Source organism: Ctenopharyngodon idella, chromosome 17 (genome assembly GCF_019924925.1).
Source record: "Ctenopharyngodon idella isolate HZGC_01 chromosome 17, HZGC01, whole genome shotgun sequence".
NCBI lineage: Eukaryota > Metazoa > Chordata > Actinopteri > Cypriniformes > Xenocyprididae > Ctenopharyngodon > Ctenopharyngodon idella.
In genome coordinates this window covers 2,903,307-2,917,171 of record NC_067236.1, presented here as the reverse complement: position 1 = coordinate 2,917,171, position 13,865 = coordinate 2,903,307, and the positions used below count along the sequence as shown (strand labels likewise).

At 36.3% G+C, this 13,865-nt stretch overlaps 1 protein-coding gene across 1 annotated transcript in view; it reads right to left on the bottom strand.

The window, feature by feature from the left end:
• Positions 1–13,865, bottom strand: part of akap6 (A kinase (PRKA) anchor protein 6) — a 156,325-nt gene that overhangs the window by 138,550 nt on the left and 3,910 nt on the right. The window contains 1 exon segment of the mRNA XM_051868342.1: positions 972–1,351. Coding sequence (XP_051724302.1) covers positions 972–1,307 — 336 coding nt within the window. The 5' untranslated portion in view covers positions 1,308–1,351.

Here is a 13,865-nt window from a genome sequence, read left to right as displayed (position 1 = left end):
CATCACAGGAATAATATTACATTTTAAAATATATTAAAATAGAAAAGAGTTCTTTTTAATCATAATAGTATTTCACAATATTACTGTTTTTACTGCATTTTTGATTAAATAATTGCAGCCTTGCTGAGCATAAGATACTTTTTAAAAACATTTAAATCATCTCATTGACCCCAAACTTATGAACGTTAGTGTACATGAAAATAGCACCATTATGTTGCCATAGATAAAATATTTGTTTAACATCATATATGAAAGTATCTCTTCAATGCTGCAACTGACCCGTCAGAATCAAGTATTTAAAGCTGTACTTCACTGCTGGCAAAATGGACTTTCAATAAAACTTGGTTGCCTATGCAGTAGAAAGGTGAAAACCTTTTTGAAATCAGTGCTACCTACTGAAAACAGAGAAAAAAGGCAGTCTTCTCTTTTGCCAAATAGGTAGGAAAAAATACCCTGGACATGTTGCGGTTGAAGGCCACTCCCACCAGTCTGCTATGGATATGGTTGACCAGAGTCAAATGCCACCGTGCTTTAATAGGAAATACTTCTTAGCAAACTTTTAGTTAATGGTGTTGACTTGATCCCGGGTGCAATAATTCAAAGAGAAAATGTTTAATGGGAGTTACTTTCGGTATCTAGTGAAGGATTAAAAAGGCTGCAAAGAGTTGTAAATATGGAGAGGACGCCACGACCGAAAATCTGAAAAACCTCTGTTTCAAACTGGATGACCAGGAATAGTGTTTTATGCTAAATAGAGGGGCAAAACTGAAAGAAACTGCAGTTCTGTCAGTTCTGCCCAAAAACGAAAAGCCCTGGAGCTGTCAAAGACTTTTGCTCACAAATAAACATGAATTTCTCAGTCCAAGCAACACAGAGAAAGAGTAAACATTGTTCACTTACATATACTACCTATATTGTAACAATACAAAGCGGGTTGAAAATCAGTGAAGTTACCCTTTAAGCACTCTTACCTTGAGTTGTACCAGGTGCACATCCACATGTCTATTGTTGCTGTCTAGCTGCACAGAATGTGTGAGATCTCTGACTCTCTCTGTCGTGGTCCTCAGCCAGGTCTCTATCTCCGGCAAGTGGAGAACCACCTTCCAGTCCGCCCCTGTGTGGAGAGGAGGAGGTTTTTGGTACCTGCGGTAGGGATCTTGTTTCTGGGTTGGCCCATCCCCGCTAACGCTGGGCCCACACAGGGCCGGATCATCGTGTTTATCGAGGCCGGGGTCCAGGGTGGGAGTTACAGAGGTTATCATAGGGGAGGAAGCCTCACTGGCCATCGGCGATACTGCAACATTCATGATGAAACACTGTGTGATCCTGAGGACGGGGCCTTTTGGTTTAGCTGTTCAGAGAGAAGAGAGGATGAGACAAAAAAAACAAGTTGTAAGAGCGCAAAACACCCATTAATATTAAAAGAGCTGTATGGAAAGCCAGAGGTAATTTGGGATGCAAATCTAATGGTGGTCACTGTCATGGATGACAGCATGTAAATTGGCTCTCATGCACATGGCAAAGCATTAGAAAAGCATATAAAAGAAAGGGATTTCTCATCTTGGGGAATTATTTTCCATTTTGAAGGAAAAAAGCATTGCTACATGGATAAAAGCTCTAATCACAGACAAAACACACAGCACAGCTGGTTCAGGGAACATTTTAACCCCTACAGAATTCATACTTGAGCTAGCGGGCATATATTCTGACATCCTCTAATTTGTATATTCTCATTGCAGAGAACATTATATTAGACAAAAGGATTAGTCATCCACACTTTCATCTATTTTCCTAGAGGAGAAAAACTAACTGTTCATTTAGCTGATATATACATTTAAAAGTTGCATCTGTCGATTAGAGTACACTAGCATATAAATGACCTCAAAGCAAAACTAAGTCACAAAACTCTAAAATACTGATGTCATTGAGAATAGAAATTCATGTCACAAAAATCCTTTCAAGCTTTCAAGCACCATCACACTCTGTTTAATCCCGGATCAACTATTATAAACCACGTACATTGAGGATTATGTGCATATTGCCATGTCAGCACTAAAGGCTATTTTCATGGTAACATGATAAAATACAATGACAAACAATAATCAAATTATTTAAACAGTATTTTTGATATTTGACAACATAAAGGTGACCAATACAAAATCTTTTTAGTGTTGTTATTGTTCACTAAAACTAGTACAAATCGTTTTTATTATTAGTGGAAATAACCCGAAGTCTTCACTCTTCATTATCTACGAGACGGACTCTTCCTTTCTTATTTTCCGGCCATCTTACTCTTAAGTTAAAACCTTGTTCGAAAATCCCGCCGAAGATCCTTCCTCGGGAAAAGGACCAATTGCTCCAGCTCACACGCACTGCAACTCCTGCAGAAAGGCGAAGCAACCACACCACCTAAACCTACGCAAGTACAGAACCATTTATTTCAACGCGCTTTAAGCTCCACGTGTAAGTTTTAAGTTTCCTTGCTGGATCTCAAAGGTTTTAACTGTTTGTAATTTGCCATTTCTTTGATCACCGCTGTTTTCTTGACTTTACTTTCATTTTATTCTATGTATGTTCCTTTGTTATATTTTAGTCATATATTCGTAGTTCGTATCTATTAAATCCATTATAGTTATGCTTTTATTGTCTCTGTTGCTGCTCATTTATGAAACCAAGTCCCTTCAACGTTTGATTTCGCTCATGCTTTTGTAAGTACTTAGATCGGAGATTTTCTTCGTGGCCAGAGGAAAATTCCTTTTTAAGAGATGATAAGAATAACCAGACTGATAATTTTGCTGGACAAAATAGATCAGTTTTTCTAAAGTATTTCTAAAACTAGAACTAATTCTAGACTATATATATATATATATATATATATATATATATATATATATATATATATATTCATAATTGGTTATAATCCATTGTAACTGATTATCTATACATAATTCCCTTTATGGTCGATTTATATTATGATTAATCATAACGCGTTATAATTAGTTATAAATATATTTCACCCATAATTTGAGCTAATTCGTTAAATCATTACAAAGGTTTGCAAAAAGGTAAGGTTTAACTTGGTAAACCTTAGATTTATTAGAAATTTTTTATCAAATGAGGCTGATAGATAAATAAACACTTATTGTTTGACAAGCTGGTCTAATACACATTCTATAGTTCTAAAAACATTGGAATTATTATACAAACAAGCACTTAAAATTTTAGCTTTAAGTTAAAAAAAAATTTGTTTAGTTCATAAAATTATGTATGGTTTAGCTCCAGCTACAGTGGATTGCATAATTCCTCGCAGGAAAACTTTGTTTGGTCAAGTTGTTTTTTCATTTAGAGTATCACATCAGTGGAATTCTATACTACAATCAAGTAGAGAATGCATAATTCTAAGAAATGGCTTCTTCATAATCAAAAATGTGAACATTAATGTTGCTCCCTTTATTATTATTATTATCATTATTATCATTTAACCCATATCAATACTTTGTCCTTTTTTATTTATTTATTTAAAAATTTTTGCATAAAGTGTCGTTTAATTGTATTTTACAGAGTTACAACTTTTGTTTGTATTGTTGTTTTTTGTTTTTCTCTCTTTTTTTTTTCTCTAGTTTTTAGGCCTAATAACATCTGGCAAAGGGATCTTTTCTGTACATTTACATTCATGAATGTTGATTAATGTACACTGTCACTTTTTGAAATTTAAATAAACAAATACAATATTTGTTTCTACCCAAAGATTGTTTAGATATCACTCTATGGGCCAGATTTACTTTTGGCATTAAAAAATACTATCAGGATTTACTAAAGACACGCAACGAAAAATTAGCGTGGACAAAGTTATTTTTGCGGCTGACCTTATTGCATATGCATTTGTAGGAGTTTCCCTTTCAGATGCAAAATTTATGGGAGGACAGTACTTAAATGAATCATGAAAAAACAATTTACTAACGTTTGTGCTCGTCAATTTACTGATATTTGTGTCATTATTTACCGCCCCAAAAAAGCTTGTCTTTAAAACAGATGCTAATTTTGGGTAGATTGCGTTGGTCATTATGGAAATGATCTGACTGTGTCTGTGTTCTTTAATTTGCGTGTCGTCAGTAGATCATGTGCAGGACTTTCCACTCCCATTGGTGCTTTTTTCTCTTTCATGCTAATTTGCCCTGTTTATTAATTCTGACCCTATGTCCACATTATGCATACTACACAATCTTTACAAAAACAATTTTCATTTTTATTTATTTATTTATTGCTGAAGAAATTACCTAGTTCTGGCATGAAACTCTGGCATGAAAGGTGATAGGTCTTTAACTCATTTGGTAGCGATCACATCATTATATACATAGCACAGCTGATTGGTTGCTGTTGCATTAGCGGCCAATGGGCTGCGGCTCAACATTCAAACAAATACCGGTAGTGATGCTGTTAGCAGTCTGCAGTGCGCTTTCAGAAACCCTCCACCTTCCTCAGCTCCACCTGTATAGATCTGCTACCAGGGTTAATTCACGTATGTTACATGTGCAGGAGCAGCAGCATGTCTTACATGCTCACAGCAATGTCTGTGAATGTATTGGCAGTAGCAAGCCTCGGTACTTGCTCTGCAGCAGCAGCAGCGTAGCAGTTCAAATACCAAATACATTAACATTTCCATATCCATTACCATGCCAATCTCTATTACCATACCAATCTCTCAGAGAGTTGTCATAACAGAACTACTGTAACATGGCCACTAAATGCCCATGAATAACGCACAATGAGGTCATACACAGCGTCAGTAGCTGAGGTCATTTCCAGCCTACACAAAGAAATCTGTGACAATAATGAAGATGATTCTAAACCGGAACAATCGACGGTCATTATGAGGCTGTCTCACCAGCTTTAACCAGCATTGAATATCTAGGCCACTGCAATAGGGATGTCAACGATTGGAAATCAATATCTTCTTGAACGATCCAGTTCGTATGTCTGGTTATGCTGCTTCAGCACAGAGCGATTCATAGTCCCACCAACAGCATCACAGCAGTCAGATGAATTATTCAGCTAATATGACTTCCTGGCATTTACAGCTCATCTGCATGTACTATTTGTTAAAACACAGATGAAGCCGTTCAAACTAATTCATGAGTTGACATTCAACATGAAAGGGCAGATAGAATCATTTCAGATGTTTGCAAAACATATCAGTGACAATACGAGTTACAATGACACACATCTGCATCAGGGGAACATACAAACAAGTGTTCACACAGGAATACAGAGGGCCTTACAGTTGATTAGCATTTCACATGCATGCACAATATATTCAAAACATGACATACACACAGTGATTTGTAAGTATAAAGAGATTTTGATGGCTCTTAAATGACATCAATGTTCATCGCTTTAAAATGGAATCTATGAAGATACATAAGATAATGTCCTACTGTAATGTATACCAAAATAAAGTTGAAGAAGGGCATCTGTGTTATACATCATACCTTTATTGTGTATTTAGGAGTTATTTAAGGGTGACATGATGTCAGATGTGGTCATGAACATTACATACTCCTATGATAGTTTATTTCCAATCTGTTAAGGATACAAGGAGAAAGAATGTGAACACAATATAGATTTAGTTATTCCCCTCCAATACCAACTCACCACATTATCAAAATTTAAAGGAATAAAGAAACATCAAGTGCAAAATAAAGCAATGAAGAACCATACAGGTAAAACCATGAATTGATGATATAAAAATCATCTTGATCCACATGTGTCACTCTGTCTGCTTTATTTTCACACTGCAAAAGTGTCATTGCAAAAAAACAATAAATAGCAGATGGAATAATACAAGGCAGAATGACCTTTTATGTGCTGCTGTCCGAGAGCCAAAAGCTTTACTTAATTATACCAGGCACTCAATAAACCAACCATCAGTTCCGCTGACTTCACAAAATCCCCTGAAACGAGCAGCAGCCTCCATTAAAACTCAAAACGGGTCAAACTGCTTCTTAGTAAATAGAGTTTCAAACCACAATAAGAAATTATAATGAAGTACACAAATGCAGCTGCATCGGAGAAAAAAGTCACACTTTACATTACAGTGAACATTTAAGTGCTGAGTAGCACTAATGAATTATATGCATTGCACTTTATGATAAATTGTGACATTGCTCATAATTATATATGTTATTGTACGTTGATTGTTATTTCAATTCTACAATTAAAATTGTCACTACTACCTGATGGATATTACTAAAATAATTGTTTCCCTGAGAATTCACATGCATGTCTCTGACAGTACAGAAACCGGTTTGAAAACAGATATTATTTTTGCAATTTAATGAAAACGTACTGAGAGTGACACTTCAAAATGAAATGAAGGAATCAGTTATCAATTTAGTAATTCAAACATAAAAATAGACAACTGTTTATTTCATTCATGTGTTAAACTTTTGACTCAATTTTAGGAGCCACATCCTCTCCCAACTTCCACTAGTAGATACAGATATAAAACATGAATTAAATAAACAGTTTTAAAGGAGACCTATAATGCCCCTTTTACAAGATGTATTATAAGTCTCTGGTGTCCCCAGAATGTGTCTGTGAAGTTTCAGCTCAAAATACCCCACTTATTATAGTCAAATTTGCCCCATCTGGGTGTGAGCAAAAACACGCCATTGTTGTGTCCCTTTAAATGCAAATGAGCTGCTGCTCCCGACCAGCTTTCCAAAAGAGGGCAGAGCTTTAACAGTTCGCACTTTGGTTGCTCAACAACAACAAAGCTGGAGAATCTCACGCAGCCAAAATTACGATTGTCAGAAACAATGTTTACCTTACATTGTTCAAACCGGAGTCAGACACTGATGGAGAGATTAAGGAAGAAGTTACAACTTTTAGAATGCATCTGGACGTTTCTGAATGGTTAGTGGATAAATGTATGTAGTTGCTCTGGAGTCGATTCAACTCATTGACTAGCATGTGCCGTCATGTTAATCTTTTGTGCAAATCCAGCGTTGAATTGACCCTCGTTTGTGAAGCAGTTCGGTGTAAAATGACGGCATGGCAACAACACTCTACTACAAGAATACTTCCTTTTCTCTTAAACAGCCCAACATGGCCTCACACCCTTTGTTGCATGTTCCCGAGGACAGGGTTTAGCTTTAAACCAGCCGTTTGTTGTAGTCCTTAATAAGCAATTTCTGTAAAAGAAAATATCTCCCTTTGCACTGAACTCTGAGCATTGTAACTTTGCAGATGTTGTTTATGCTCAAACAGCAACATTATACACACAATAACTGAAGTTAAAAAAGTGATAACATAATCAAGGACCCCTTTAAATTTGTCTATTAACTGTCCATTTTAAAAGTGATTCATTTATTTCCATTTTTATTTCCATTTTTATGTCTGAATTATTAAATTGACAACTGATTTCTTTATTTTATTTTATATATAAGTATCACTCCAAGACTTCCATAAACATTACCATAAAAATGTATAGGCCTAAATGGGCTTTTTTTTTTCTTGTATTAATGTCAAGTAAAATTTGCCCCATCTGGGTGTGAGCAAAAACATGCCATTGTTGTGTCCCTTTAAATGCAAATGAGCTGCTGCTCCCGACCAGCTTTCCAAAAGAGGGCAGAGCTTTAACAGTTCGCACTTTGGTTGCTCAACAACAACAAAGCTGGAGAATCTCACGCAGCCAAAATATATAGGTATCACTCCAAGACTTCCATAAACATTACCATAAAAATGTATAGGCCTAAATGGGCTTTTTTTCTTGTATTAATATCAATTCTTGTATTAATATCAAGTCAAAAATATCTGTGAGCTCTCTGGTGAACATTAAATATCTTGTTTATATTAGCGTATATTTAACACAAAATACTTACTGTCTAAAAGGAAATCTAATTATGTTGATATTATGATCAGTTTAAACTACATTCACCAAATATGTTCCAGCAATAACTCAACAAACATCAAAAGGTGACTGTGCATAATATTCTCAGCACAGTCTTTATGCAGAGCTTAAGTTCTGTATTTAGCATCAGAATGAGATTCAGGGTCAGAACTCTCTGTGAATATAGCTGAGATGGCATCTCTCTGTATATTTCATGTTGGTTTGGATAAAGTGAACTAGAATCAATAGAGATGTTGAGCAGTCCTGGGAGTGAATGATGGCAGTGTGGGTGAGTTCAGTCTCCGCATACTGCTGCTCTAGTAATCCCATAACACCCACATTAAACCCTCTAACTGCATTTAAAACCTATTTCCAGTCAGGCTATGATTCACTATGACTGGCATCATTTGAGTTATAGTGGGACCATTTCCACAAGACACCCCATCTACAATGAGAGCGAGCAACGCAACAGAACTACCCAAATGAGATTAAATGGAGAGCAGAAAGACTTTTGCTTAAAAGAATAATTCACATAAACATCTTAATTTCATTCCAATCCAAACCAAAATTTCTTCCAGCTTTTCTTTTTTTGTAAATAAAAAGCATGATCGAGAATTAGCAAAAAGTGAGTGATTGGTCATTTCTTTGAATTATTTGTGAAATTTACTAGCAATTTCTGAGTGAAAATTGTTACAAAGTGATGTGTTTATTTCTCCCAAGGAATTTTGAGAAAAAAATCTGAGACAGAGTTACTTAAAACAAAACTGGAAACTCAATTATGTCTCTTGAGCTCTGTAAGAGCAACCTCCGATCAATAACATTTCCTCTGGGTAGATGGGTCCCACTAGGAACCAACATAGCTATCTATATTGTGCGCTTGCAGAGCAGACAGCTTTGATGATTATAATGTGAGCAATCTAGCTCTGCTGTCTCACTTTGCAATGTCAAAAAGGAGAAAGTCCTCTGTAAATGTACACAGTTGAACATCTGATTGTATAAATACAGTGTAATGCTTTGATCCAGACAGCAGGCCTGTGGAACTCTCTGCAGGTAGCATTCTTTTCTCTGGGGCTCTGTCCCAAATCCACTGAATTATTAATTGTATCCACAAGCAGATATGTTGCAGACATTTGCCTCCTTTCCTCACACCTTCAAGAAATAGAGCAAACTAACGTGAAATAAAAAAAGACACCAGAAAACGGTTTATACCAGAACATTAAATTCTGATAGAATTACACAAGCTTCTTACAGGCAATAAAAAAAGTAATACTCTGTCAAGGCTACATCATTTTAAAACTTAAATCTAAAGTGGTTGTATTATATTTGCATAAAAATCAATTATAGAGAACCTTTATTATCCCTTTTGCAAATCCATTATTAAGCTTTAAGGCTTTTTAAAGAACTACAGGAGTAGTTCTCCTGATCCGATTGATGCAAGTCAGAAATATATCACAATAATTAAAGAAACTATAAACTTTCTGAAGAAAGTGTTACATGCTGGCCGGCTAACCACCATGATGCTAGGCTGTTCTGATGGCCTAACACAAAAGAGCCTATGCAGTAGTGAAGAAAACTGTAGGATGAATGGTAGAGAAGTAAATGCTGCCAACTCATGGTTCATTACCCTTCACACACCTGCAGCAGTGTTCCTGGCAGAACATCTCCCTATCCATCTACTCTCTTCCCTTCTGCTCTCATCTGGATGAAAGCCTGCCTGTTTCCTCTGACCTTGACCTAAACCAGATGCTGATGTCAGACACGAGAGTGTATGCTTAGATTTTATGCTTTTAGTCAGTGCTTGAAGTGTGGGGGGAAAAGTACTCTCACTTTGACTCTGAGTGGTAAAGTACCGGCAACATTTGAGAAGTGGCGGTACGCAAGAAAAAATGAAGGTACGCTAAAGATTAAAATATAGAAGTACCGGTACTTCGAGCACTGCTTTTAGCAATAGATTTAGTTCTGTCATGACATCTCATGACATGGTCTTGTCGGAATAGATCTGCTACGCTGCTGCTGCTGCTGTAGGTTATTGCTGCTGCTGCAGAGCAAGTACGGGTCTTGCTACTGCCAATACATACCTGACACACTGCTGTGAGCAAGTAAGACATGCTGCTGCTACACAATATAGCGTACATGAATCACCCGTAGCAGATCTATACAAGTGGAGCTGGGGAAGGTGGAGGGTTTCTGAAAGCGTGCTGCACTGCTAAGGCAAATGCTACCCAAGTATGTTGAAGGTTGAGCACGCAAGCTCATTGGCTACTGATACAGCAGGAAGCAATCAGCTGTGCCCTATAGATAACGATGTGATTATGAGCAGGTTGAGGTAAAGGACCTATTAGTCTGCGCCATCTAGAGTTTCATGACAGAACTTCATATTATAAATATATAGCAGCTAAAGAAGTCTAGCACACAGCGAAGACGCCATTAAACTAAAAAAATAAAAATCAGTGAATTTAAAATGGAATTTTACTTAAATTTGGCCTATGCTGATTTCTGTAAAATGCTGCATACATTATTCCTGCTCAGAGACAAAAGGAGATAAAATGATAGGTAGAATGACAGAATGATATAACAACAGATAGAATGATAAAACCATAGATGGAATGACAGAATGAAAGAACAACAGATAGAATGATAGGACAGATTGAGCAATAGAATGACAGATAGAACGATAGAACAACATATAAAGTGATAGACCAACAGATAGAGCAATAGAATTACAGAGTACTAGAACGACAGATAGAATGACAGATAAAGCGACAGTCTGAGTGATATAAATGACAGATAGTGTGATAGAAGTCAGACAGAAGACAGATCAAACAACAGATTGATAGAAATAGACAGATAGATAGAACAATAGATATATCGATAGAACAATAGAATGATAGAACAATGATAGAACGATAGAACGATATTTAGAATGATAGATAGAACGATAAATAGAACGATAGAACAATAGATAGATAGATAGATAGATAGATAAACATAATCACGGCTTTACACATCCACTGAAACAATGAGCTGTATGACGCCATGTCAAATCAGAGACGCATCTGTGAAGTATCAGATGAACTTCAATAATTCATGCAACTGAGGCAATGACCTCACAAACTGCACCATCCACCATTTTAAAATACGACACATAGTTAAAATATATTAGTTCTGTATTTTATATAAGGAATTCTGGCAAACACAGCTATAATGCGTAAGACTATAAAGGTTATAGAGTTCAGAGTTTGAACTGCAAATATTTTTAATACAAGTTTAATATTACATATCAAAAAGACTTGACTCTTGATATTTAATTCTATAAAAGAGTGTGCTGGAACAATAAGCCTGCAGCATCTTAAGATAACAGGGAAATCACAGTCAAGACACGTCTACATTTGTTCTGGGTTACACTGAATCAGATCCACTTTCTGAAAGGAGCCGAGGACAATATCCTGTGTGAGTCAGCAGAAACATGGGTTTATTGGTCTTTTTGAGGGTCACAGAGAGACTGTGAGGCTAATGTTTCAATACAGCAGTTTTATTTTCACTCTAGAATATAAATGTGCCCTTGTTTATCATGTTATTCTGTGTGTAAAAAAGTGGCAAAAGTAGATTACAGGGTCAGTCCCAGTCCTAGTGGGTGGGACAGGTGTGTGTGTGTGTGGGGGGGGCATAGAACTCATGTTTAATGACAAACGTCACCCTTACATCTACTACAATGCAATATATTGTTAGTCCCGAGACTCTTCACATGAATAAATACATAGGTCCCCTATTAACGTTCGTGTGCCCTAATGGGCTGGTGGTAGAAATTTTGTGTGTGTACGAGGTTCTGGGTTCTAATCACTTGTATAATTTTTTTTTTTACTCATTAATCCAAAGATGTTCATCAGTGATTGTATATCAAGAGCAGGGACACGTTTGAGTGCGTTTTGCTTTGTGATTTCACCTGAACGAATAGAGTCTCTGCAACAGTGTTAAGCAAATTACGACTGAGACAAATTACACTGAGACAGTGTTGTGGTGCCACCTTATAATGTCGGAGCTGTTTAATACTTTTTTTTTTTTTTTGCATTCCACACAGTAAATTTTCCATGGTTTTTCTATGTAAACATGACATAGATGGGCGTCTTTGGCTGTTGCACTCATGTCTCATGTTTAACAGTGTCTCACACATAAGCACTGCATTTATAGAACACTGTGTCAAGCTAAAAGAATTTTTTAAACGAAAATGCGCTCATTCTAATGGCTCATTCTAACTTAACGCAGAGACAACTATTCTGCCCTACAAATGGCAAATTACAGCAACTATGCAATATCAAAATTGAGTGTTTTATATGACAGTTTTAGCTCATTCACAAAGTTCCAACAAAACAATCTCAGAGCTTTCTTTACCATAATAATGGTAATGTACTTATTGATCGTAATGTTTTGTATGATATCTGACATGATGTCAAAGCACAATGAGCCCTGCCATGGCCCTATTACTGCCTGAATGTTTTTGGAAGCTCTGCTAAACTGTCCATCATCTCTTCAGGACAGTTTTGACCTGCTTCTGATCAATACATTGTTAACCCTTAACCTCAATCATCAATGCGGTTAAAGGTTGAGGTCATTTATTCAGCAAGTTCATTACTACTGCTGCCATGGCAACCTAAGCCTCCTAAACCCCACAAAGGGAAAACAATATTTAATGTCACTTTACTGTCACAATCAACCTGCTTCAGCAAATATTTAACCTTACAAAAAATATATATGATAAATATATTTTATATATATAAATTGATATATATTTTTTAACCATTGTGTTGCATTTATACTTTGCAATATGTACTCTACTGTCTAGACTCTAGTGTATGAATTTTATGAGGTTATTTTGTCATCCAACATTGCAGTCAGATAGTGTGTGAACAGAGATGGGCACAAATACATCAAAAAGTATTTAGTTACAAAAATTACAAATACTTACTCATCATATATATCTAAATAAAATACAAAATACTGCTGTGAAAAAAATTATTTAATTAAAATGCAAAGTAATTTGTAATTTGAAAATACAAAGAAAATTTACAAACAATAATTTGAAGTGTGAGAGTAACAGTGGCGTTAGATACACGTAAGAGAGAGTTGCTCTCAGTTGCTATGTATAGCCAAAGCATTCAAAAAGCACTAACAACTATTTAACAGTAGCATTCAAGTAGGAAATAATACAGAAAATGAATAATCAAATGTAAAAACACTGCACAGTCCTCATTGTATGAATTAAATATAGATTGATGATCCTTATAAAAGATACTAAAGTTATTCAGTCAGGAGCAGTGAGTGATTTTGTCTTTTTCTTTTGTTGCTTGATTAACATTAATGACAGACAGCAGCAGGTTTGTTAGGCTGCTGTCACTTTAAGAACGAACGCACGGACCGAATATACTGACACACATCCAGTTTTCACCCAAACGGTTACATTAATTTAAGACACGACTGACTGTGTTTCCTCTCGCAATTAATCAGAATAATATTGTTTATTACTTGACCCACCTGTCCGCGGATTATCCACAGCGTCCGCGGATATAACTGTGATTCGCGCAACACTAGACAGCGCATGTTGTGCTTCCAGACACCTTTAAGGTGCATTCACACAGGGTGCCGGCGTTAACGCTTCTCATTTACTTTGAGTGGGTGATGTCATGCGTCGTCGAACTGAATTGTGGGTTCCGTTGCTCACAGCAGAAGTTGAAAATTTCCAACGCAAGCGTCAGCAAATCAGTTTGCTATCAACACTATCAATGCCGAAATGAATCTGCAGCAGTCAGGTGGTACAGGTCAGTGATCTTTAAGTTGTTAATGTTCATAATGTTATGAGATATGAGGTAGTTCAACGCTGTCTCTCATGATGCTTTTGCTCCCTGCTGTTTGTGTTCAAGTGTTTTGGAGAAGGCATGGCTTTGGAGATGCTCTGAATGGATGGAGGGTGGTATCTTAT